The sequence below is a fragment of the Eleutherodactylus coqui genome, chromosome 2 (genome assembly GCF_035609145.1).
Source record: "Eleutherodactylus coqui strain aEleCoq1 chromosome 2, aEleCoq1.hap1, whole genome shotgun sequence".
In the NCBI taxonomy this organism is placed as follows: domain Eukaryota; kingdom Metazoa; phylum Chordata; class Amphibia; order Anura; family Eleutherodactylidae; genus Eleutherodactylus; species Eleutherodactylus coqui.
This window is the reverse complement of record NC_089838.1, coordinates 285,625,514-285,651,175: the sequence shown is the minus strand read 5'-3', so window position 1 is coordinate 285,651,175 and position 25,662 is coordinate 285,625,514. Positions and strand designations below refer to the sequence as shown.

Here is a 25,662-nt window from a genome sequence, read left to right as displayed (position 1 = left end):
TGCATCACTTCTCCCAAGGAGGGAGTACCTCAGTCACTCTCAGTTGTCTCTGGTACTCTGTACCTGTATACCACCTCAGAGATCAGTTTTTGGTAGTGGCGTTTGTGAGCGGGTATGCCAGACTGGCTACCCTGAGAATGGGTGTAGGCAGACCAGAACGAACTTGTACCTGCCCACCCTTGGCAGTTGGAAATAGTCTACTTGAAGACGCTGGAACGGTAGTCGGGATGAGGGGTGCACCGCATGGGAGCCTATACAAGCCTACCCATGTTGTTCTCTGCACAAATCAGGTAGCCCTGTGTGTGATTAGCTGCCGTGACGCTAAATCCTGGTGCAGACCAGTGACTAGCGATCACATCTGTCATAGCTGTTTTGGACAGGTGTGTATTTCCATGGGAGGCCGGAGCCATGACGGGATAGGGGCCTGTACTGAAGCTCTTTCAGCAGGCGGGGATTCCCGCCTCCTGAAAGGGTTGTGTCTGATTGGCTGAGCGCTCAGCCAATCACAGGCAAAGCTCAGCTATTCATTGAATGACAGCTGAGCTCTGCCTGTGATTGGCCACAGCATTTAGCCAATCAGAGGCAGCACTCAGCCATTCATTGAATTCAATGTGCTCCATTTTACTGCGGTTCCAGCACGGACGTCTTCCATTGCAGTCAATGGAAGCTGTCTGACCTGCAGCCCGTCTGTAGTTGACACTGCGAACAGGCTGCGGATTCTGCAGGTAAAGCAGGAGATTTTTAAAAAAAAATCTGTAGCTGCGCATGTGCGCCGGCGCAACGGCTGGAACGTCTGCACACATCCGCAGTACAGAAGAAAGAAGACACAGACAGGTACGCAGGGTTGCCGCCCGCGGACACGGGCGAATTTCATGCGGGATTACCCATGCAGAATCTGCGCCTTCCATGGACATGAGCGTTTTCACAGAATGAACTAAGCTTTTTTGAGCGTACATCGGCATATTTTACTGCACTTTTTGTGCCTACAAAGCATGTTCATTTGCGCGCAGCAAACAAAGACGCACCAAGTGAAATGGCTAATTAGTCGTAGGCTGGGCTCACAGGACCGTATTACGTGGGCTCTATACGCCTATGTGACACACGGTAACTCGCAGGCAATCAATGACATTGCTTTGCGTAGTTCTGCTCATATCGGCATGTCGGAATTGCGTAATATGCAAGCGCAAAATAGAACGCAGCATGCTCTATTTTGCCATACTGTATCTACGCGAGATAGAGCCCATTTTCCCGTATATACACACGCGCCTATCTGCAATTGCATTGCGTATGGATGGCGGGTATACGTGTCATCACTAATCGACAGCACGGGAAATATTAATATAAAAAAAAAACCTGTTGTACTGCGCATGACTGCCATATGCAGCCGTACGCAGGCTCACGGCCGGGTCCACAGCTGTAAAACATTGCGTTTTACGCTTCTGGACGTGTGAGCCCGGCCTTAATAACTTCTAGATGTGTTCTTTTTCAAGGCGGAATTACGCAGTGTTTGGCGCATCTCCTTGTGTATTGCGCATGCATTTGCGCAACACCCGTTGACTTTTGTGGGGACCTTTGTCGTGCAAATATGCAGAAAAATAGAACGTGCATCCAAAATACGGAAATGTGAATCATTGTCACCCATTGAAATCACCGTCGGCACTCCGGGGATCAGCGCCCACATCCTGAGTGCCATCATGCCAGCAGATTTGGACGTAGACACTGCAGCTTCGGATTGGCCGTAGCGTCACCTGACGTCTGCTGGGCCATCTACCCGCAATCTGACACCGGAGCCGTGCGGCCATTCATCTGCAAACCGTGAGATCTATGTATGTTTTATTTTACAACGCGCTCGGCTGCCAGAAAAAAAAAATATTTTTTTAGGATAAAACCCCTTTACGGTCCAAATCACACGGGCATATGCGCATTAGCGTGCAGGAGCGCAGCATTTTTGCTAAACTGTCGCTTTTTTGCACACGCATCGGAATATTTTACTATACTTTCTTGCGTAAATCGTACGCACTTACGCTCAGAAAACATACGCACTGATGCTCCGCGCCATAATTAGTCTAATGAGTTCCAGATGCGTTCTTTTTCCTGCGCAATTATGCAGTTTTTTACGCATCTCCTAGCATATTTTGCGCATCACTATTACCCTCTACGGGGACTTTTGATGCGCAAATGCGCAGGAAAATGAAATGTGGTGTGGGGGGTTCCTGCGTGACCGAAATGTGCGGGACAAATACGTTTATGTGAACGAACCCATTGGAATAATCAATGTGGTCTATTCCGAGCGCGCAAATACACCCATGTGAAGCCGCCTAAATCACGAGGCCGCAGTGTGTAGTTTCCGCCTGAGTTTAGCGAGATTTTTAGAGACATTTATGACATAGCGACATTTTTAAAAAAGGCTCATAATGTCACAATCTCACTCCAGTCGCTGTGTGGCGTCCAAAGTGACTCCGCATTTCCAGATGTATTCAAAGATGCGACAAATTTATGAACATCATGCGCCATTTGATAAATTTCTCGCATTGTAAACTGAAGAAGGAAAAAAAATCTATACAAGAAAAGTGGCAATAAAAAAAAAATCCCCTCCTGATAAATTCTCATCATTGAATATATGTCCACTTGTCATAAAGCACTGTGAGAAAGCCCACAAGTGGCTAATGGAAGCGCTGACACACCAGCCACATTCATCTCCTCACTCTACACACATTATAATGCGGCAACTAACGTCTCAGTCTGCCCTTGTTTCCATGGCAACAGGCGCCATTTTGAAACTGGGCAAATCGCATCCCTTGGATGATATCCGGAAGTAGTAGTGTGGCGTGACCCGGAAGTTGTATTACGGAGACCGGAGAGTGAAAACAGACGGTGACGCAAGTCCCATGTGAGTTCTTGTAGTCCGGGAGCCGGGCCTAGTGCTTGCTGGCCGTGTAATTATACTGTATTGTACGTTATGGCCGCAGGCGGGAGGGAAAGAGTTGCTGCGAGCAACCAATCAGATTCCATCTTATAGGCTCCCAGCGCAGGATAGAAGATGCAAGTTGCAATCTGATTGGTTGATCTATCCCTAGTCGTTATTGTTGTCACCTTGTGAGTTATTCTGCTGGGAGTTTTAGTTCCTCGGGGTGCAATAATGATGTGGGTTTGGATGCAGAATGTGGTGTGGAATTAGCCGGCTCACTTCTGCGTCACGAGGCATTCGCTAGGGGGTGACGGGGCGCGCTAACGGGCAACATCCGCGCTGATGCAGATCCGCAGAAAAGAGTGACTTGTCGTTATTTCATGCGAAAACAAGTCAGATATTCTGCATGCGGATTTTGCCCAATTAACGGGTAAATCTGTGTGCGGATTTGCTGCTGATTGTTGTCGCGGGTTGACTGGTGGATTCTGCTGTGCCCATAGCCCACCATGGGGTCATCCGCCTGTAACCAATTTGGGGGCAGACTTTCCAAAGCTGACTAAACCTGCAGCCATCTAGAATTGCGCAGCGGAAAATAAAAAATACAGAGGCAAAAACAGGCCAAGGTTCGGGGCTGAATTGGAATCTGGAATGTCCGCTGTGGACACCCCACAACATATAGACATACCCTAAGGCGAACGTCACACGGGCGAGCGCGACATCAGCCCGTAAAACTCCATATAACGGTTGCCAACATGTCATTTCCCTACAGACAGGAGGAGTTTGTGTCAAAACCACCTTGCAGCGATCTATTGCCGCAGTGGACAGCCGTGACGGAGGATCGTGGAGTGCCTCCCATTGTTTTCAACGGGGAGACCTAATGTGCACCTAGCACTCGGTGCGATGCTGAGAACAATGGGGGGTGCAATGCGAGGGCACGCCCCAAGACCCATCACAAGGATCAGTCATCAATAGAGATGAGCGAGCGTACTCGGTAAGGCAAACTACTCAAGCGAGTAGTGCCTTAGTCGAGTATCTGCCCGCTCGTCTCTAAAGATTCGGCTGCCGGTGGGGGGCGGCGGGGGAGAGCGGGGAGGAACAAAGGGGAGATCTCTACCCCCACCCCCACCCCCATCCCTGCTCCCCGCCGCAACTCACCTGTCACCCCCGCCGGCCCCCGAATCTTTAGAGACGAGCGGGGAGAGACTCGGCTAAGGCACTACTCGCTCCAGTAATGTGCCTTAGCTAGTATACTCACTCATCTCTAGTCATCAATACTAAAAGTCCCAGAGAACCCCTTTAATTCCTCTTTATGAGAACTAACAAAAAATGGTAAGATTAATAACGTTTTCTAATTATTAGTACATTTAAAAAATATTAAGAGCTTAGAAAACCCTATTTTTTCCAGCCATTGCATCAAAAATAATAATTAAAAAAAGGTTTTGCCGTATTTGTAAAAAGTCCAGTTTATTTAAATATTGTATTTCTGCCACTTGGTGCAGCACTGTCAGTATAAAATACAATTTTTTTTATCACCCCAACTTTAAGAAAAGTTGAGTAAAAACTGTTCAAAAAGCCATAAGTACCCCCAAAATGGTGGTAATCGAAACCACAGCTCGACCCACAGAAATCAACCCCTCGCACCGGTCCTTCGATAGAAATATTAAAAAAAGGAAGATGCTGGCGACAGAAAGCAATTTTTTTGCAGTGTATGTTTTTTTAGTACAACATTAAAGAAGCTACGTAAATTTCACAGTTACATAAAAATGACCCCCCCCCCCCACCCAAAAAAAGAATAATGGTAAAGGTGCATTTTTTTTCCATTTCACCCCACTTAGATATTTTTTTTTAAATTTTCATGTACGTTATGGTACATTAAATTGTATCATTGAAAAATGTAAACTTGTCTCACAAATCGTTATTTAGCTATTTCGCCGCATTAATAATAAAGTTATGAATTTTTGAAAGTGAGGAGGAAAGATAAAACAAAAAAGTGCTGTGGCTGGAAGGGGTTTAAAAAGAGCCGTCCCAGCAAAATAATAATCCCTATGCTCTGCTGCCATGGGCGTTTCAGTGGGACTGGTTGAGATAGCCGGGTGCTTGAACTTGCGAATCTGCGGCAGTCCCATTGAGATAAATAGAGTAGGAGCTCGTGTGTGCGACCGTCACTCTATGGGCAGCTGTTCTTGGGGTTGGTGGTGGTCCCGGTGTTCTGACCCTAACCTGTTGATAGAGAGTAGTGTATTTTGGTGGAACAACCCCTTTAACTAGAGATGAGCGAGCACACTCGGTAAGGCAGTTACTTCAGCTCTTCTCGAGTAACTGCTTAGTGATCCGAGCAGGCTCGGGGGGGGGGGGGGGGGGGGGGAGAGAGATCTCTCTTACTCTTCCTCCTGTTCCGCTCCCCCCCCCCCCCGCAGCCCACCCGAGCCTGCTCGGATCACTAAGCAGTTACTCGAAGAGCGATGCTCGCTCATCTCTACCTTTAACCTCTTAAGGACATGGCCTATTTCAGGCTTAAAGGGGTTGTCCCGCGCCGAAACGGGTTTTTTTTTTTTTCAACCCCCCCCCCGTTCGGCGCGAGACAACCCCGATGCAGGGACGTACAGACAGCTTACCGGAGCGCTTACCTTGATCCCCGCGCTCCGGTGACTTCTATACTTACCTGTGAAGATGGCCGCCGGGAACCTCTTGCTCCGTGGACCGCAGCTCTTCTGTGCGGTCCACTGCCGATTCCAGCCTCCTGATTGGCTGGAATCGGCACGTGACGGGGCGGAGCTACACGGAGCAGCTCTCTGGCACGAGCGGCTCCATAGAAGACAGCAAGAAGACCCGGACTGCGCAAGCGCGGCTAATTTGGCCATCGGAGGCCAAAAATTAGTCGGCACCATGGAGACGAGGACGCTAGCAACGGAGCAGGTAAGTATAAAACTTTTTATAACTTCTGTATGGCTCATAATTAATGCACAATGTATATTACAAAGTGCATTATTATGGCCATACAGAAGTGTACAGACCCACTTGCTGCCTCGGGACAACCCCTTTAAGAATGCAATGATTTTTGGCGGATTTTCATCTCCATTTTTCAAAAGCCATTACTTTTTTACTTTTCTGTCGACGCGGCCGTGTAACACTTGTTTTTTGCGTGGTGAACTGTAGTTTTTGGGTACATAGACTATATTGTAAAACTTTTATTATTTTTTTTTTATGATTGTAGGGAGAGAAAATGCATCAATTCTGCCCTAGATTTTTTTTTACAGCGTTAATCATGCAGCATAAATGACACAATCCAATTTTTTCTGCAGGTAACAACGATACCAAAATTCTTATATTTCTTTTAGGTTTTTCCACTTTTCTGCAATGAAAATCCTTTTTTTGGAAATCCTTTTTTTTTTTAAATCGCTGCATTCAAAGTCCTGTAACCTTTTTATTTTTCTATGTGCGGAGCTCTGTGAGGGCTTATTTTTTGCGAGACGAGCTGTAGTTTGTATTGGTACCATTTTGGGGAATATACAGCTTTTTTGATCACTTTTATTGCATTTTTTGGGAGGCAAAATGCTAAAAATTAGCATTTTTGCCTCTGTTTTAGTGTTTTTTTCCCCCGCTTTTTGCCGTGCAGAATAATTAGCGTGTTCAACTTATTGTACATGTCGTTACGGACGCGACAATACCAAATATGTGCCATTTAAGTTTTTTACTTAACCTTTTTTTATGCTAGTATTAGAAAAAGCATAAAAAATGGGTTTTTTTTAAATTTTTTTCTTTTTTACATTTTTCTTTTTTGTACATTTTTATTATCTTTTTTTTAATACTATTTGTGTCCTTTGGGGGGACTTAAAACACAACACTGATGATCGCTGTGATAAGGCATGGCAGGGCTTCTGTCCTGCCATGCCTTACCGCTTATACAGCGATCATGGGCTCTGGCAACACAGGACACCACGTCCTGTTGCCATGGCAACCAGCTTGGCTCTCTGCAATTATATCGCAAGAGCCCGCTCCCTCTGTGAACTCTTCCCCTGCCGCGATCTACATAGATCACGGCAGGGAAGGGGTTAACAGCGGGGGGGCTCATCTCCGATGCACCCCCGCTGCTGCAGAGGCCGGCTGTCATGTCTCGCGCTATCCCTATGACGTAAGGGTACGTCATTTTGCGGGAAGTACCCCGCTGCCGTGACGTACCCTTACGTCATGTGGAGAGAAGCGGTTAATGAAATTGTTGTGTTCTTGGGTTAAATCCATGATTATGTTTTATGTCCTTGCAGGTTGTAGTAATGGAGCCGGACCTGTCAGACCGCTACGATCATGCACTGCTGGGTATCCTGCAGCATGTGGGAAACATACAGGACTTTTTAAATGTTTACTTTGGATTCTTGTATCGTAAGACAGACTTTTATCGGATCCTCATGAGCCCCCAGGAGCGCATGGGATTCCCCCCAGGGACTGCACAAAATATGGTGCTGCAGGTGAGTAACTTCTTACAGTGTGGTGTGCCTTATATGTAACGCTAGTACTGCAGCTAAATCACACTTATCCTCTGTCAGGCTTTCAAAACCTACGAGCGGCTGGCCATGCAGGACCACGAACATAGAATTCAAGAACTGCAGGAGAAGTTGAGAAAGAATGAGGAAAGCTTAGTTGAGAGTGGCGATACCCCAGGAGCAGCTGAAGAAGTTGTCGTGGAAGCACCAGCTGAAGAGATGGCAGTAAAACCAGAAGAATCCAGTGTACCAGAGTCCCAAGAGAAAGCTGAGGCCAGTGGAAAAGTCACCGAAGACTCTGCTGCTATACCCCAGTAATGTACCCCAGTATATCAAGTATTATAGCTGCTTTCTCTTGGCCTGTACATCTCCTACTCTTCTGTATACTTTCATTGCTCCCAACTATTAGGCGGGTTTGATTTGTGGAATCCATGCAGAAGATCTACAAATCAAGCCACCCATAGGGAAACATGGGCGTCCGCAAATGAAATAAAGCATGCGGATTTGTCTTGCGGACCTTTTGGTTTGGAAAACAAATCGCAGCATGCTCCATTTCAGTGCGGATCCTACACGGACGGCTTCCATTGAAGTCAATGGAAGCCGTCCAATCTGTGGCCCGTCTGCAATTCAATTGCGGATGGACCACGGATCCCGCGGGAAAGCGTGAGTTTAAAACAAAAAAACCCGAAACTCCACTGTGCATGTGCGGTGGCGCACCATCTGACACTTCTTCGCACACATCCACAGTGAAGAAAATGAAGAGCCAGATAACTGAGTAGAAGGCCTGCAGTGTCCCTGGCCGTGGGCAGGATAGGATTCAGCTACGGTCTCCCGTATGCGGAATCCGATCTGCCGGTGGACATGAGGCCTTAAAGTGAAACCTTCTGTAAATTTCTGAGATGTCTTAGTGACATGTCAAAACTTTTGATTGGGGGTCTTAGTACTGAGACTCCCACCAATTGCTGAAATAAAGGGGCAGGAGCTCTCAGCTGAACACTGTGCCCCTCTGGCTATGATTGGCGCATAGACGTAGAGTTCATACACCGCTGCGAGGATTGTTGAAACAAAGCCACTTGGGCACAATGGTCAGACGAGCACTTCTGCCTTATCATTTTAGTGATTGCTGGGCGTTTCTGCATCCAAACCCCCACGATCAACACTTTTTAAAGATTATTGGAAGTTTAGTTCCACTTTGAATGCTAAAAATAAACAGGCGATAATCTTGGCCACGCTGTTGGTCAGTCTGTAGGATATTCTGCAGAGAGGAAGGGGTAATCTGCAGATCTATTTCACCTTGCTTTGGTAAACGGGAGACAGAGAAGAGGGGGGAGGCTCCTGCTGCAGCCAGTTGTCTAAGGCGACTCTCACACATACGTTCAGGGAACGCCGCTCGACATCGTGACATTTTACCGTGTTTCTGAGCACATTTTACATTGTGATGGGTGCATTAAAAAAATGCTGAAAAGTAGAACAAGCACAGTGTTCGAGCGCAGGTTTGAGAAGCCCATTAAAATCAGGACACCTCGCTAATCACTGTAACAAGCGGTCTGTGTAAGAGTGGCCTTAGGCTTCATTCACACTACATTTACACTTTACATCCAGGAGTTCCACCCCAGCTCACGTCCAAAATCCCCAAAACAGGATTGGGATTTCAGGCATGAGCTGGGACGAGACTTCTGGAGATAAAGGCTGAACAAGGCCTTACCACTAGATACAGGAGCAGCAGAGACCATTTCTTTACATATTTCTCAGCTTTATCTGTAATATGTGTTACAACAGGGTGGAGATGAAAGAAGGATGTGTTGGGATTTTTTAAAATGTCTTGTGCCTTTTCTTTGTTTCATTTTCTGTACATTTTTCTCTCATTTTGCCCGTTCTTCTATTTATAACTATCAGCACCAAATTTTTCTTTCTGTTCTTTCCTTGTTTGCTCCATGTATAGGGATCAGTGTTCACACTGCTATAAGGATCACCAGAAAGGAGGTGGTGTGACATTACTTTAAAAAAAAGTCAGCTTTTCTTATTTTTCCACAAAGAGTGCCAATCTTCTTTAAAGGTTGTGTCTGGTATTGCAACTCGGCCTCAATTCTTTGAATACCAGACATGGGACGACTGACAAGATTGGCGCTGGTTTTGGCAAGAGAAAAGCAAAACCATTTTTTTTCTAATCTCCTACAACCCCTTTAAAGCTCCAACTAATTTTTCTAATGGCCTTGGAATAACCGGACATACACAGGGCAGCACCAAGGCGTCCATGGTGGTCTTGGAATTAAGTGGTCATATGAATTTGCTGCAAAATCTGGGGGCCGCAGTAGTTGTTTTCCGGCAAAGTCATAACAGGCGCTTAACTGAAAAACTGCAGTGGCTGCGTGTTGGCACGTGTTGGGGCTGCGGCAGTGCTACTTCATGTGTCTATAATAGCCTAAGGACTGGGGACGTCATCACCTGCTTCCTGCACCCAACAGGGAAGACTGGAGAGCTGGCAAGATAACGGCAGCAGTCTGAGCAAGTCTGAATACCATTCCCAGATTACATCCTGGCTGCTGTTTTATGTTAGGCTGGTCTCGCACGGACGGGTCGGATTATGCATACGACACCGCGTACCTTTAATTTTCTGTATTGCAGATGACTGCGGCAGCTCGCGGTTTGTGATGCGCAGTACAGATTTTTTTTAAAAATCTTTCTTTTTTCCATGCCGTCGCTAGGCGATGATGCGGGTACATGTGACCTATCCGTTATGTCATTTGCGGATGGGCCGCGGTCGGACTGCTTCCATTGACTTCAATCGAAGCCGTCCGTGCAGAATCCACTTGAAAATAGAACAGGCTAAGACTTTATTTTCGTGAGCAGAAATTGCAATCGCTGTCTGATCATGTTCTATGTTTTTGAATGGATGCGGAATACCACGGATCATCCACGAGGGTGAGGATTGCAGATTCTGCAATTCAAACCCGCTTGTGTGAGACCGGCCTAAGGCAATAGGACTTGTGCATGGCATGGGCTCGGAAACTGAGCCCTTGCCATCTGCAGTGGGAGCTGGCTGTGACTGATTGCTGTGATAACACCAATACCCGCTGTTAACCCCTTTGGGGCTCTCTGAGGGAGCCGGCTCCTTCTATGACATCACTAGCCCATCGCTATGTCACTGAGGGCTTATGGGTTACGTTGCCACCTGCACGCATTTGCCTGGCGTCCAGGACTGTCATGGCCTATGACTACTAGTGAAAGCAATATATTATCAAAAGTGATCATATGATCGTGGGATCAAGTCCCCTACATGGATATTAGAAAAGTGTAAAAAAAAAATCTTAAAAATAGTGTGGGGGAAACAGACACACACATTTGGCATCACCACATCCGTAACGACCTGTACAATAAATTGAACACTGCTTATCCTGCGCAGAAAAAAACGGAACCAAATTGCTTATTTGGCTCATTTTGCATGAGCAATAAAAGCGACCAAAAAGCCGTATGTACCCCAAAATAGAGCTAATCTATAGGCTCAGTCTATGGAAAAGAGTTATGGAACTTTTAATGCAGTGAAAAATAACTTCTAAAAAAAAGGGGTTTTGATTGTGCAAAAGTGAAAAAAAAATTGGTATTTTCGTAGTCGTACCAACACACAGAAAAAAAACGCATCCCCCGCAGCATTTTCCTGGTGTTTTTGCCGGCAGGGACTACGCATAGGCAGCGAGTGTACTGCGCATGTTCACGTATCACATACCCTCGGTCATGCACAGTGTGACCTTTTTTTTTTTTTTTTTTTTTTTTTAAATTCACCCACTCTGTTTCATAGCGGGGATGCGTATGAAATCACCACCCATATCCAATGTATTGCGTACAGATAGCGTTCGCATTCGCTACCTATGCAAAAGTATAGGGCTCATGCTGCGTGGTACGCCGAGAAATAGAGCATGTTACAATTTATTTCTCGTGCGTTTTCCACTTTTCCGCAATAAAACCCCTTTTAAAAAAAAAAAAAAAAATGATGTTTTTCTAAATTGCTGCATTCAAAGTCCTATAACTTTTTTACTTTTCCATAGACAGAGCTCTGTGAGGGCTTGTTTTTTGCGTACCGAGCTGTAGTTTGTATGGGTATCATTTTGGCGTACATACAACTTTTTTGATCACTTTTGTTGCTTATATTGGGAAGCATAGATGGTGAAAGAAATAGTTACAAATATAAGCAAAAAAAATTACAGAATAAAATAAAGAAGAAAATGACCCACCACCAATGTCAACCAAACCCGTCGCCATATGCGCCCACCCTGTAATCCAAAACTACACATATTATATAACCAAAGGACGAATCCATTCCCATACTTTATTGTAGCGTAAATATACTAATTTTAAAAAAATACAACTATGAATCCTAAAAAAAAAAGCTTTTTTAATTTTTTTAGCTTTTTTTTTTTTACCCTTAATAAGAATGAACAAGGGGAAAAAATGTCCGTGAACTAAAGATATTAAAAATAGCGCCATATATATCATGGAAAACAAAGAATGCACCAAAAATAATTTGGGTAGCTGAAGGGAAAAAAATAGGGCAGTAAAACCACCACCTGGGTAAAATCCCTAAAAAGTGTCTGGTCCTTAAGGGGTTAAGTGTTTCCATGTAGCCGACACTTACGAAGAAGGCCTTGGTGGGCACTAATATGAAGGAGCTGCGGCTGGCTTTACTTATGTTTTACCAGGACCATAACAAATGCGTATAGCTTGCACAGTCATATTTAAAATCCATATTAAATGGTTTATCTGGGACTGCAAAATTGGTGCTCTGTACTTGGCATACGCCATCATATTGGTTCAGTGTCTGTGTGACTCACGGCAGGTTGGTAGTTTTGGCAACAGCTGTGCCTGCTATTACAGCTCACTGCTGATCAATCACATTCAAGTGAATAGAACTGAGCTGCAGTACCGGGCACAACCTCTACCAGCAGCACAGAGCTGTATGTGACAAGCAGTGAAGGGGACACAGCGTTCCAGTGATAGATGGGGGTGCCGGAAATCAGAACCCCACTAAATCTAATTTTGTATTCCCCGAAAACCCATTAAGGACCAAGCGCCATAAATATATAGCACTTGGGCCTGGAATTTAATTTTGGCTGTTTGTAAAAAAAAAAAATATGGCACTGGTTTAAAGCTCCTGCAGTCTAGCAGAAGGTCAGGTCCTTGGCTGTCAAAGACTGCCGAGGATGCTGAGGAGAAGGCGGAAATGGTTTCTAACTACTTCTGTTTTCTTTGCATGCTACATAGCACTTAATGATCACTATGTAGTGAATGGAGGAAGTGGTGGTGCCATTTCCTCTATTGGACCCAGTGATCGCCGGCAACCCCGCCGCATGGTAGAGATGCTGGGTCTTAGCAGTGCACAGCCCAAGGGTATGTTCTGTAACTGGGGCTGTTATGGATGCTGCAGTGGAAAACTGAAATGTAAGAAAAAAATGACATTGTGAATGTCCTTCAGAGGTATTATATGACGGCCATGGGGGACATAAGTGTAAAAAAAACCTCCAACAACTATATATATAGCAAACAATAAAAAAAACTCCGCCTTCCCCAACCTAAACCATCATCATATCCACCCTAAAATGGGGAGCCCAATCCTGAACTTTATTTTACGGTAAATATACAAATTGTTTTTTAAAAAAAGAACAATACATTAAAAAAATCTTTTTTTTTTTTTAACTTCCCCATGTTATGTATTCAATCTCCTCCTCACTACATGGGGGGGGTGCAGCAAGCCTATAGTAAAGAGATCTATCAGTGATCTATCCGTTCTCAACTATCCATTGGATGAGTGAAAACTTGGGGGAAAAAAATGTCCAGTCTCCAGAAAACCCCTTTAATTAGGACTTCACTAATCAGTCTAAATGTAGCGAGCCAGTTCTTCCAGTGCTGTACATAGAGTCTTGCACTCCTGCTCCTAATTAAGCTTGTGTTCATTTGGTTATCGGCTACCATCTCCATCATTTTATATATAGACATCATTACTCTTTGTTCCCACAGGAAATAAGCCGTTGTCAAACTCTAGCAACGGATTACTTCCCTCTGCCCATTGAAATAAACATGCACACTCAGCCAAGCGTGCATGTGTATAGTAGGGAGGATTAGCTGCCGGCCGACTGCTAGCCGCAGTGTATGGGCTGTTTAACGGGGCCCTCCAATTGTTACACCAATTAAACTAACTGCAGTAAATGGTATAAAATAAAGTTGCTGATCCAACACCGAGGCTCCAGTTACCCTCCTGTTCAGAGGTGATGACATCACGTACATCCACATGACTGCTGCAGCCAATCGCTGGCCTTAGGCATCACATGCTGTGCATGTTAGCTTCAGCATAGAGGACAGTGATTGGCTGCAGTGGTCACGTGGATTCACAGGGCATCATTACTGAAGGTAGAGTAAACCAAGACCGGTGGGGACCACCAAAGCATGATGGGGGGAGGTGGGGTAACAGGTGGGTACTAGCTGGTTTTATACAATTTAATAAGCCCTTTAAGGGAGTTTTCTGAGACAAAACCTTTATGGGTAGGGAATTGGTTGAAAAAAATTATATAAACGCATGTTAAAGGGGTTTTCCAGGCATTTACTACTGATGAGCTATCTTCGGTCATCAGTGGTTGAACGGTAGGGGTCCTCCACTTGGGATTCCCATTGATTAGCTTATCCTCTGGCTCGCTGTCAGTGCAGCGGGGCTGGCTGTCTGCATTGGTGGTCAGAGCCGGCAGTGTAATGGAAGGCTTTGCTTCCATTTAACCCAATGGCAGTGATGCCTTCTATTATACTTCCTGCTCTAACTGCAGTGAGGAGCCAGAAGTATAATGGAAGGCATCGTTGTCACTAATTTCAATGGGAGTGAAGCCTTTGTGACTTCGCCACACTGACAGCGGGCCAGAGGATCATCTAATCTTCAGGATCCTGGGGGGCAGACTCCTGCTGATCACCTATTGATGACCTATCTTAAGGATAGGTCATCAACAGTAAATGAAAACCCCTTTAAATAGCCACCCAGTCCAGCAGATGATCCTTACCTTGTGAGTTCCTGCAGCGGGCTCATGCCATTCATTGGCCCTATTACCGCTGCAGCTGATCGCCAGTATCGGTGATCACACGCGGCTCGTGACAGTATCATCGTTGAGGCCAGCCAAACTGCTGCAGGAGCAGGCGGAAGGACCAGGGACCATTTAACGGATGAGTAGTGCTTTTATGAGCCTCACTAATTTATTTATTTTTCTTGGAAAACCCCTTTAAGGGTCTTGTGCTATGGTATAGAGGTCAGAGAAGCATTGATTACCTATACACTACTTATCTCTAATGTCATTTCTATTTCCTATCAGGAGCCAAGAGAGTTTTCAGATGGACTCAGACAGCTACAATGGCGCCGTGAGGGAAAACTACACTTGGTCGCAGGATTACTCTGATCTGGAAATTAAAGTACCCGTGCCTAAAGATGTGGTGAAAGGCAGACAGGTGACTCGCATTCTGTTTCTTATGTCTGAGGCTTACGTCTCAAGTACAGGCAATGCCCCCAGTAGAGGGTGATGCAGACTAATACAACAACCAGACTGAAAATTGCTGTAAGCAGACACAAAGGAATTTCAGGAGTCTAAGTGGTTTTTATTTGACTGCGGCGGTCTGAGTATAATGCTAGAAAAATCTACAGAGCCTGCCTTCATTGTATTGTCCGGAGTAACAGAGCAGCGTCTCATCTACACATACAAGTGCAATATGGCATGTCCTGTATCCGTAGAGCCAAGGTGCCCGTAATCGCCAGCCATTGTGCCAGGCAACTCAGTGAGTTGTCAGCTGGAGACCTCACACACGGGTTGGATGTTGAAAGATAGCAAGACCCTTCTGTAAGGACATTAGAGTGAAGCTTCTCATATAGAGCCACTTGTATTAGGGAATTGCACTACCAGCCATTATTGAATTCCATTCCTGTTTACATGGGGAGGTGTGCAGCCGGCCAGTGAGCATTTTTATGCTCGCATTAAAGGCACGATCAGTTGATCGTTGGCATATTCACACGACCAGATGAACGGGCAAACATGCTTGCCCAATCATCCGGCCTTGTAAAAGGCCCTTTAGGGACGGATTTGGTCTGCCATTTCTTCTCAGGTGTGAGATTAGGCACTTGTCCGTAAATACATGGTACATCTATTACTATCGTAATTCCGTTACCATTTTTTTTTCTGTTTAAGCGTATAGCCTTGGATACTCAACATCACTACATTTCATACCTAACTGGAGATATGCTTAAATCCAGGGGCGTAGCTAGGTTGGGGCACAGGATGAGGGTGTCTGGAGATGCTTCCTTCCTGCTCCTCTCTGTTTGCCTTTAAGTTACTGGCTGTTGTAACAAGATTCAGGCAATAAATATGTGTAGTATGCTTAAAGGGGTTGTCTCGCGAAAGCAAGTGGGGTTATACACTTCTGTATGGCCATATTAATGCACTTTGTAATATACATCGTGCATTAAATATGAGCCATACAGAAGTTATTCACTTACCTGCTCCGTTGCTAGCGTCCCCGTTGCCATGGTGCCGTCTAACTTCGGTGTCTTCTTGCTTTTTTAGACGCGCTTGCGCAGATGGATCTTCTCCCTTCGGCTGGTCTTGGAAGCATCGGCGGTTTGGCTCCGCCCCCTTGTACGCGTCATCGCGTAGCTCCGCCCCCATCACGTGCTGATTCCAGCCAATCAGGAGGCTGGAACCGGCACACGTCATGGGGCGGAGCTACGCGATGACACGTACAAGGGGGCGGAGCCAAACCGCCGATGCTTCCAAGACCAGCCGAAGGGAGAAGATCCATCTGCGCAAGCGCGTCTAAAAAAGCAAGAAGACACCGAAGTTAGACGGCACCATGGCAACGGGGACGCCAGCAACGGAGCAGGTAAGTGAATAACTTCTGTATGGCTCATATTTAATGCACGATGTATATTACAAAGTGCATTAATATGGCCATACAGAAGTGTATAACCCCACTTGATTTCGCGAGACAACCCCTTTAAAGGGGTTTTCCAGGCAAATTCTACTGATGACCTATCCTTAGGATAGATCATCAATAGTTGATCACCGGGAACCTATCACTCTGGATCCCCAATGATCAGCTGATCGTCTGGCCCGGCTACACTGGCTGTTATCATTAGGGTCGGTGATGGAAGCATCAAAGTGGGAAATCAATGGGAGGGCTGCCTCCTATTTCACTTCTGCACCCTAATTTTGGAGGGGGAAGTGCCAAACGTGTAATAGGAGGCTTCAGCTCCTATTGAAGTGAAGCCCTCTTACCCCAATGACGACCTCCAGCCTCACTGCACTGACAGTAGGCCGGATGATCAGCTGATCGACTGGGATTCCGAGTGGCAGGTCCCCAGTGATTGATGACCGATCCTGAGGATAGGTCCTCAATAGTATTTGACTAAAAAAACCCTTTAAATATGTGCGCAATGTGTATTTGTTTATGTCTAGCATGTGCGAGTAAGCATTGTGTGTACAATATAGCAGTACTATGTATGAATGTTACATCACATTTTATGGGTGGAGACAAATTTAGTTAAAATGGCCCTCCAGCCCTGGACAGATAAAGATGGCTGCACGGCTGCTCTGACTACCTGATGCACACTGAGCATTAGCAGGCATCATTGGTCTAAGGCACTACATGCTGCTTTGATTGGCCAGTGCTGCCCATGTGAGCAGTGGTAACCAGTCAGAGCAGCATGTGGTGTTGTAGACCAGCGATGCATACTATATGGGCGCCGTGTGCATCAGGGCCATAATGTCCTGTACGGAGAGTTCATGCAGGAGGGCAGCAGTCATTTTAGGAAGGGTTCAAATGTGTTCTGCAAAGTACATGGTGCACTCAGTGCATCACTGCTGATTATGGCCTTAAATCATAGATTCGGTTGCCACCAGTCAACATCCGACATAGACTAATTCCCTACCAAACTGAGCCCGAGCAATCTGATAGAAGATGGCAGCAGGGACATATACATTTTTAGCCTTTGCCTCCTACTGTTGTGCACAGCCTGCCTTCTGCTGATAGGGCTGGGGCTCTGTTCTCACCTCCGTTCAGGGATTCCTGCCATGGTGTCCTCAGAAATGCTAAAAAAAAAGAGCGCAGGATGCAGAGCAATGTTTATTACAGTAAAATGATGCACACCATGAAATAAACCTGTTGTTGTTGTTAGCCATTTAGTTGTTCACGACCCTTGGCGTCCCTAAAGGCGAGCTCCTCCATGTTTTTCGGTTTTGCACAGCTTCTGTCAGTTGTGTGATATCCATGCCTTTACCGACTCTGACAGTATTGGCCATCGTGTTCTTTGGTGGCCGGGTCTTCTACCACTAATCTGTTCACGAATTATAGATTTTCTAGCAACTCTGCTCGCATTACATGGCCAAAATACGTGATCCTGAGTCCGGTCATCTTGCCCTCCAGTGAGATATCGGGTCTTATGATTCAGGACTTCTCTGTTACTCTCGCCGTCCAGGACATACGTAGCAGCTTTCGCCAACACCAGAGCTCCAACACATTAATCCTATCAGCTTACACATCCATAAATGACTATGGGGGATACGGTGGTTTGCAGTATCCCGCGTTTAGTTGCTATCCCTTGTTTTCCAGATTTTGTCCATGTTTAGCTTTGCACTTCACCCCAATACTATCCTACGATTTATCTCTGGCATAGATTCTCCAGCCTCGTCAATTTTTAAGCCAAGGGAGATGAAGTCTCGCACGCATTCCATCACCTAATTGCCGATTTTGTTTTGAATTTGGCCATTTTTCACAGTTGCCATAATTTTAGTCTTCTTTAAATTGAGCTAGAGGCCCATTTTTTTCACTTTCAGCTTTAATCTTCCATATTAGCGGCTTCAGACCTGCTTCAGTTTCTTCAAGCAGAGTTGTGTCATCCGCATAACGGAGATTGTTGATGTTTCTTCCATCTATTCTCACCCTGGTTTTCAATTCGTCTAGGTCCATTTTCCACATGGTCACTTCCGCATATAGGTTAAACAAGAAGGGTGAGAGCATGCAGCCCTGTTGGACGCCTTTGCCGATCCCAAACCAATCTGTGTCCCCATACTGTGTTCTCACAGTGGCTTCCTGATTGGTATAAAGGGATTTTATTAGCTTGACTAGATGTGGTGATACGCGCAGCTCTTGTAGGGCCTGCCATAGCTTGTCATGGTCAACGCAGTCAAAGGCCTTGATGTAGTCAATGAAGCATATGTAGATATTCTTTTGGTATTCTTGAGCTTTTTCCATGGTCCGTCGCGGGTGCCGCATCCTCGCCAGAATCCTGCCTGTACACTACAAATCTCAGTCTTTCCTGTATAATTGCGAGAAGGATCTTGCTTCCATGCAGAAGAGGGTTATTGTTCGGTAGTTGGAGCAATTCTAGGAGTCTCCTTTCTTTGGTAGAGGGATGAAGACAGATCTTTTCCAGTCCTGTGGCCATTATGTGGATGCCCACACTGCCTGGCACAGCGCTGTGATGGTTTTCACTGGTACTGGCAGCAATAGTTCTACCGGTTAGCTGCAGCCTGGTGCTTTATTTTTGGCTAGTTGTTTCATTGCCATAACCACTTCTGACTCCATAACGAAGGGCTCCAAGTCCACAGGCTCCACCTCATGCAATGGTCCAGGTATGTGGTTGCAGGCATATAGTTCCTCTGAGTATTCCCTCCACATATCCTTGATACTCTGTTCGTCATTCAGTGCCTTCCCATTTTTGCCTGCTGTGATGTGCTATGAATGGTTTTCGGTCCATCCTGACCTGTGAGTATAGGCCTCCCATATGGCCTTTCACGGCTTCTGCTTCGAGTTGTTTGCAACGCTCATTCCAGTCCATTTCCTTATCGTTCCTTGCCTGACGGACCCCTTTAGAGGGATTGTCCAGGAGTTTTACCACTGATGACCTGTCCTCAAGATAGGTCATTAGTAGTTGATCACCAGGAACTTCCGCTGATTCCTGGCATCCCTACCTGTGCAGACATCACTAGAAGCAGATGGCATGGTCAACATTGCAGCAGCCCAGTTTGGTACAACAGGCACAGCTCCCATTGAATTCAGTGGGTGCTGTGCCTGTAGTACCAAACCAGACCTCTGCAGTACAGACAGCACTATCTGCTTCTAGCTCTGTCCATACTGACAGCTGGCTGATCAGCGGAGATCCTGAGCGGTGACCCATCACAGATCAGCTATTGATGATTCCGACCTGTTCTGGGGATAGGTCATCAATAGTAAAAGTCTGGACAAAACGAAAATTTGACCACAGGCTAACAGGACTGGCAGAGAATTTTTCATTGCACTGCCCTGCTGCCTGATCAGATAGATCCCGCTGATATATTCCACTGATACAATAATTCCAGAGGAATACTTTTATGTGCCGTTCCCTAATATAGAAGCATAAGTTTGCCAAATGGGAACCTACGCTTTAACCCTTCGATACACACAGAAGGAAACTATTATGTAACAGAAAGAAGGAAATATCAGACGGAGATATGTGATGTAGCGATGTGTTTCTCCCTGCCATCTGTAGGCTGCATATTCTTAGGAGACTTGTCAGGCAGGCTGAGCGGTAGAAGAGCGGCTTCTAATCTCCTGAACTATATCATTCGCATGCAGCCGTATAGACTCATAAGAATGGAATATTTGTTTGGCAAAATCCTGTTTTATTCTAGTTTCTCTTGTAAGTTAATCTGACCATTTGACTGCTGAGCACGAGAGCGCAGCTCTGACATATCCCTAGTTCTGTGAGGGATCGCCATTTTATGTCCAACTCCCTATGCTTTGGATGGACCTTTCAGGCTATAATTTACGGATACAGAGCTACAAGGGCTAAATGCCATACGGTGGAGATGGCACAGGTGCAAAATACTGATGGACAACCACTTGTACATCTACCTTACATCGGGGAATGGCTACATATTTTATATACCTATTTTGCCTCTTCTGCTTGCTGTTGGGATTTAGTTTTTGTTCCATTTGTATCACGAAGGCCGGGGACCTGCTACCTTATTCCGACTGCTGTTTTGAGTCTTTAATAGCAGAAGTATGTCCCAGTCTGACTGCATGGCTCCTGGCCTGAACTACGAGTATCATAGGCATGTCAGCGGTCAGGCTAGGTCACACTTCCATATTACGGATATAAAGCAGCCAATACGGTAGTGTGTCACCGGCCTAAGTATGAGGGATTACAAAACTACCAAAATACGGTAGTGTCTCGCCAGCCATTACTTCTAGTCTTTCCTTGTCTCCTCTCAGCCTTTTTTGCAAGCTAAACATTCCCAGATCTTTTAACCGTTGTTCCTCATAGGACATGATTTGCAGACCGCTCACCATCCTGGTAGCTCTTCTCTGAACTTGCTCCAGTTTGTCTATGTCTTTTTTTTGGGGGGGTGCCCAGAACTGGACGCAGTATTCCAGATGAGGTCTGACTAAGAAAGAGTAGAGGGGGATAACGACCTCATGTGATCTAGACTCTATGCTTCTCTAAATACATCCCAGAATTGTTTGCTTTTTTGGCTGCTGCATCACATTGTTCACTCATGTTCAGTCTGTGATCTATTAGTATACCCAAGTCTTTTTCACATGTGCTGCTGCTTAGCCCAATTCCTCACATTCTGTATGTGCTATTTTGATTTTTCTTGCCCAGATGTAGGACTTTGCATTTCTCCTTGTTAAATACCATTCTGTTGGTCGCCGCCCACTGTGCAAGCTTTTCTAGATCTTTTTGAATACTCTCCCTCTCTTCCCTAGTGTTAGCTATCCCTCCTAGCTTTGTGTCGTCGGCAAATTTGATCAGTTTTCCATCAATTCCCTACTCTAGATCATTTATGAAAATGTTGAGCAGCACTGGGCCTAGGACAGAGCCTTGTGGTACCCCACTTCATACATTCTTCCACTTGGATGTGCAGCCATTTATGACCACTCTTTGAGTACGATTACTTTCTGTTTGCTTCTGTTCTGTTTGCTTTCCGTTTTTTTCTTGGGATGGAAAAATAACGCAGTTTTTTGTCTTTTTTTATAAAAAAAAAATGGAAACCAAGGGGAATGTAAGCAGATGGAGAGCTTTCTGTTTGCTTTTTTTGTAAGCCCGTTGAAATCCATTGGAAAAAAAACAGATCCATTGTAATTCAGTTTCTCTTCTCCAAAAACGGAGCCGAGACGGAGAGCCCAAACTGAGCCAATACACAGGCGTAAAAGGGTCCTTACCTCTGAAATATGAGGGTACTCTGATTTTCAGTATATTTTCTATACCTCAGGGTTAACAGACTGGGGATTCCATCAATGTTTGTTTTTCTGTGGACTCTCCTAGGTGTCATTGGACCTGCGCAGCACATGCATCCGAGTGGCAGTGAGAGACAGTCAAGGAGAGCGTGTCCTGATGGATGGAAACTTCACTCACAAAATAAATGCAGAGACCTCCCTGTGGAGCCTGGAACCTGGGAAATGTATCTCGGTAATAAGATAGATGATTCCTCACAAGTGGCTTGTAATGCTTTCCTTCAGGCAGGTGTGAGGCCTCAGTGTTGCACATTATAGATCTGCTCAGCTTCTTGTATTGTGTAACTCTGCAGCATACTAAAGACCTGGATATTACTTGCCTATATAGATATCAGTACTAATTGACACTTTATGGTTTCTTCAAAACCCCACATGCATAAAGAGCTTTCCTCACATATAGAAATACATCATTCTGATGTCCTTCTCTCGCCTGTTTCACGGCACAAGGCTGCCACTAGCTGGAGCAAACAGTGAATGTATACTGGTTTGGTACTCAATACTAGTTGTACAAGTCTGTTAGCTCCCTCTAGTGGCAACCTTACTCTGCAAAATATCAACCCCTTAACGAACTGTGACAGACATAAATCATCATTCGTCGCAAGGGGAGGTATGCAGCGGGCTTAGAAGCTGAGCTTGCTTCATACACGGTGGCTATCTGCTATTTCTGAGCTAGGTCTGATCGCGGCCATAGAATTAAATGCCACGATCAGTGCTGATGGTGTCAATGGGTTGGCATGGCAGCCTATTAAGCCCTGCCTACAGCAGGGGGTTTAGTAGCTTGTGGTAAGATTGCAGTATGCGCCTACCCGGTTGATCAGTTGGGATCCTGAGCGACGGACCCCAGACTATCAACTATTGATGACCTATCCTGATGATAGTTCATCAATATTATTTCCAAGGAAAACCCCTTTAAAAAGTTATGATTTTTTTTTTTTAAAGTAGGGATCAAAGATAGGAATGAAAAAACAAAAAGCAGCTGGCCCTTAAATGGAAACTGTCACATCCTCACGGCACCATAAACTAAGTTATGTTCATAAGGGAAAGTGACAGCAAGTTGGGTGAGGTATTTTTTATACTCGCCCGCTCCCTGGTTCCTGTAGTGCCCACCACTGAAGATCATGTCTGCACTGCAAATCCAACCCTTTTCATAGATTTGTATGGGAGAGCACGCACACGGCAAGGTGAATAGAGGTGAATTTGCAGTGCCGGCATGGTCTTCAGAGAGGAACACCACTATATAGCAGGAGTGGGTGAGTATAAAAAATACCACACCCGGCTCTGTCACGTCTCCTAGTGCCACCATAACTTAATTTATGGTGCTGTAGGGACTTGACATTTTCCCTTTAGGCTTCCTTCCCACGAGCGTGACGGGCTCCGCCGCGTAATATTCCGCAGTGAAGCCCGTCACGGCGCCCCCCAGAGACCCCATACTTACCAGCGGAAGATCGCGTGAAGACGCTTCCCCGCCCACCACCGTCGCGTCATGTGACACGCCCACCGCGTCACATGACGCGGCCGGCCGTGTCACGTGACGCGCGGCGGTAGGCGGGGAATCGTTTTTTCACGCTATCTTCCGCTGGTTGCAGCGGGAGATAGCGTGAACGGACGGCTTCCATTGACTGCAATGGAAGCCGTCAGCGCGTACACCCGCGGCAAATAGAACATGCTGCGGGTGAGGACGGGAGATTTCACGGTGCGTAATTCCGCGGTGGAATTACGCATCGTGAGCATTGTGCTATTAGGTTCAATAGAACCTAATAGCAGGGGGCAACGCAGCGGATTTTTGCCGCGGATTTACGCGGCGTAAATCCGTTCGTCGGAAGGAGGCCTTAAGGGATGGTCCATCAGTCCTGTAGATGGAGTAGCATGATTCATCGCTCAGCTCTCCAGTAATGATGCTCCTTGCACCATTGTAGCAGGCTGATGCATTGCACTTCGGGATGGTCGGCTTTTGTGCAGCGGCTTAACCCATATATCTAATAGCGTACAGTTTCCATCACAAACTATGGCTGACACCTCCAAGGGTCAGCATCTGCTGTAGCATTGTCTTCAGATACTTGACTTGCTAATATGACATGATCCATCCTACTGATAGTTGGAAAATGCCTTTTAAAAATAATCTTTTTTACTTTTTGTTCCTCGTATAGATTAGTCTGAGTAAATGTGGGGAATACTGGTGGAACGCGGTTTTAGAAGGTGAGGAGAAAATCGACATCGACAAAATCCAAAAAGAGCGCAGCATGGCAACAGTGGATGACGAAGAACATGCCGTGCTGGACAGACTTACGTTTGACTACCACCAGAAACTGCAAGGAAAGCCCCAGAGCCACGAGATGGTATGTTGTAGCATGGTGATACCTGACTGTCCTTCAGCCTCACTATAGCCTTAGTGTATGCGTCAGCCCTGAAATATGTGTCACAAAGCTACGTCTTTTTCTTGTTTCCTTACAGAAAGTTCACGAGATGCTGAAAAAAGGATGGGATGCAGAAGGATCACCCTTCAGGGGGCAGTCATTTGACCCCTCCATGTTCAACATCTCTCCAGGTGCTGTGCAGTTCTGACACAGGAGAAAGTTTGCCCCCTCCTGAACTCAGAGTTTACATGGTCGCATCTGGGTGACCAAAGCCGCCTTCTATTATAACCGTACACATCCACTCATAATAATGTATTTAAATGCTTATTTAAACCGGTTTTAAAGCGACACTCCAGTTCCAGGACAAAATTCTATTCCGGGAGAGAAGTGGGAGGGTAGTAGATTACCTGCACTTGTTCTTATATGCTGCCCCTCCAATGCACTGTTTTCAGGCTCTGTTTTCACCCGTTCAAAATGGCCACAGCGATTTTCTAACTACCTACACTCTCTTCTCTGATTGGTCAGTTTTGATCACATGAGCAACTATATCTACACTGTGGCCAATCAGAGTGTAGATATAGTGCAATGATAGTCCAACACTAGACTAAAGATTGCATCGGCCATCTTGGACACCCAAAAATGAGACCTAGAATCGTTGGATCAGAGGGACAGCAGAGAAGAACAACTGCAGGTAATATACACCCGGCACAGAATTTTCTCCTGAAACCAGAGCGTTGCTTTAATAATTCTGCACTGGCGTTTGCCAGAGACTGGAGTTTGTATTGTAATTCTGTGGAACATTTCTCCATCTGTTAATTTTTGTTTTGTAATCCGAACCGGTGCGAGTGTTCTGTCTATGTTTCCTCTCTGATAACACTTTCCAGCAGGGACAGAGATGTGAACATATTAGACGATCGTACTTTGTAGTTTCTTCAGCTGGAAGCCAAGTTCACCCAGAAAATTGAGGAACGCGGTCACATGAACCCAGTAAAACAACAAATAAACCTCCTGCTTATCACATATAGTGTCAACCCGACCTCATGTCTGCATATGAGTTGTGAAACATATATATATACTGTAATGTATAGACCCATTGCAACCAATGAGATAGCTAAGCAGAACTCTCACTGGTTACTATGAGTGGCTGTTCTTGTACTTATGACCCAATTTCAGTTCTGTTCTTCTTTAATAAGCCTATGTGATCTGTGGCTACTGAACTACAACCTTCAGCACCATCTGGAGACAAGGGCTGCCATTGGGCTTAATGTGTTGTTTGTTCACTTTCTCTTTTTTTTCAGCATGTGGGTAAAGCACTGGAGTTATTTGTACGTTGTATATAAAACCGTTTACAACCCATCTTGCCCCCATTTGTTCATATGGTCCTAACATTTCTCATGTGATGACATTACAGTTGTGACGCCTCTAAATAACTGTGCTCAGCCTTGAAAGTCAGATGGCATGGGCCTAGAAGGTACAAAATAAGAGACAATGGGGGGCATTTATAAACGTTTTTACACCAGTTTAGCTTGCACTAACATTTTGCGACTTTAGCTTCACCATGCCACCTTCCCAAAAAAGGGGGTATGGCTGACTCTAATCAACACATTTATGTATAATTTACACCAGAGACTGG

The 25,662-nt window shown here is 45.6% G+C and overlaps 1 protein-coding gene across 2 annotated transcripts; it reads left to right on the top strand.

The window, feature by feature from the left end:
• The first annotated feature begins 2,817 nt into the window (after positions 1-2,817).
• On the top strand, positions 2,818-25,385 carry NUDCD3 (NudC domain containing 3). 2 transcript variants are annotated; one of them, XM_066593147.1, is made up of 7 exons: positions 2,818-2,890; positions 7,171-7,371; positions 7,450-7,700; positions 14,727-14,859; positions 21,707-21,850; positions 23,823-24,011; positions 24,127-25,385. In XM_066593147.1, exons 2-7 carry the CDS (start codon positions 7,180-7,182, stop codon positions 24,235-24,237), a joined length of 1,020 nt encoding a protein of 339 aa, XP_066449244.1. In that variant the 5' UTR covers positions 2,818-2,890; positions 7,171-7,179; the 3' UTR covers positions 24,238-25,385. The 2 variants fall into 2 exon arrangements, with proteins under 2 accessions (XP_066449244.1, XP_066449245.1); XM_066593148.1 differs by lacking the exon at positions 2,818-2,890 and adding an exon at positions 2,935-2,952.
• Positions 25,386-25,662: the final 277 nt, after the last annotated feature.

What these genes read in the sequence shown, in the direction of transcription:
- NUDCD3 (XM_066593147.1), top strand. Translation starts at nt 7,180, where the DNA reads ATGGAGCCGGACCTGTCAGACCGCTACGATCATGCACTGCTGGGTATC. An exon ending in GACTCTGCTGCTATACCCCA is followed by an intron (nt 7,701 to 14,726) that starts GTAATGTACCCC and finishes ATTTCCTATCAG; the next exon opens with GAGCCAAGAGAGTTTTCAGA. An exon ending in AACCTGGGAAATGTATCTCG is followed by an intron (nt 21,851 to 23,822) that starts GTAATAAGATAG and finishes TTCCTCGTATAG; the next exon opens with ATTAGTCTGAGTAAATGTGG.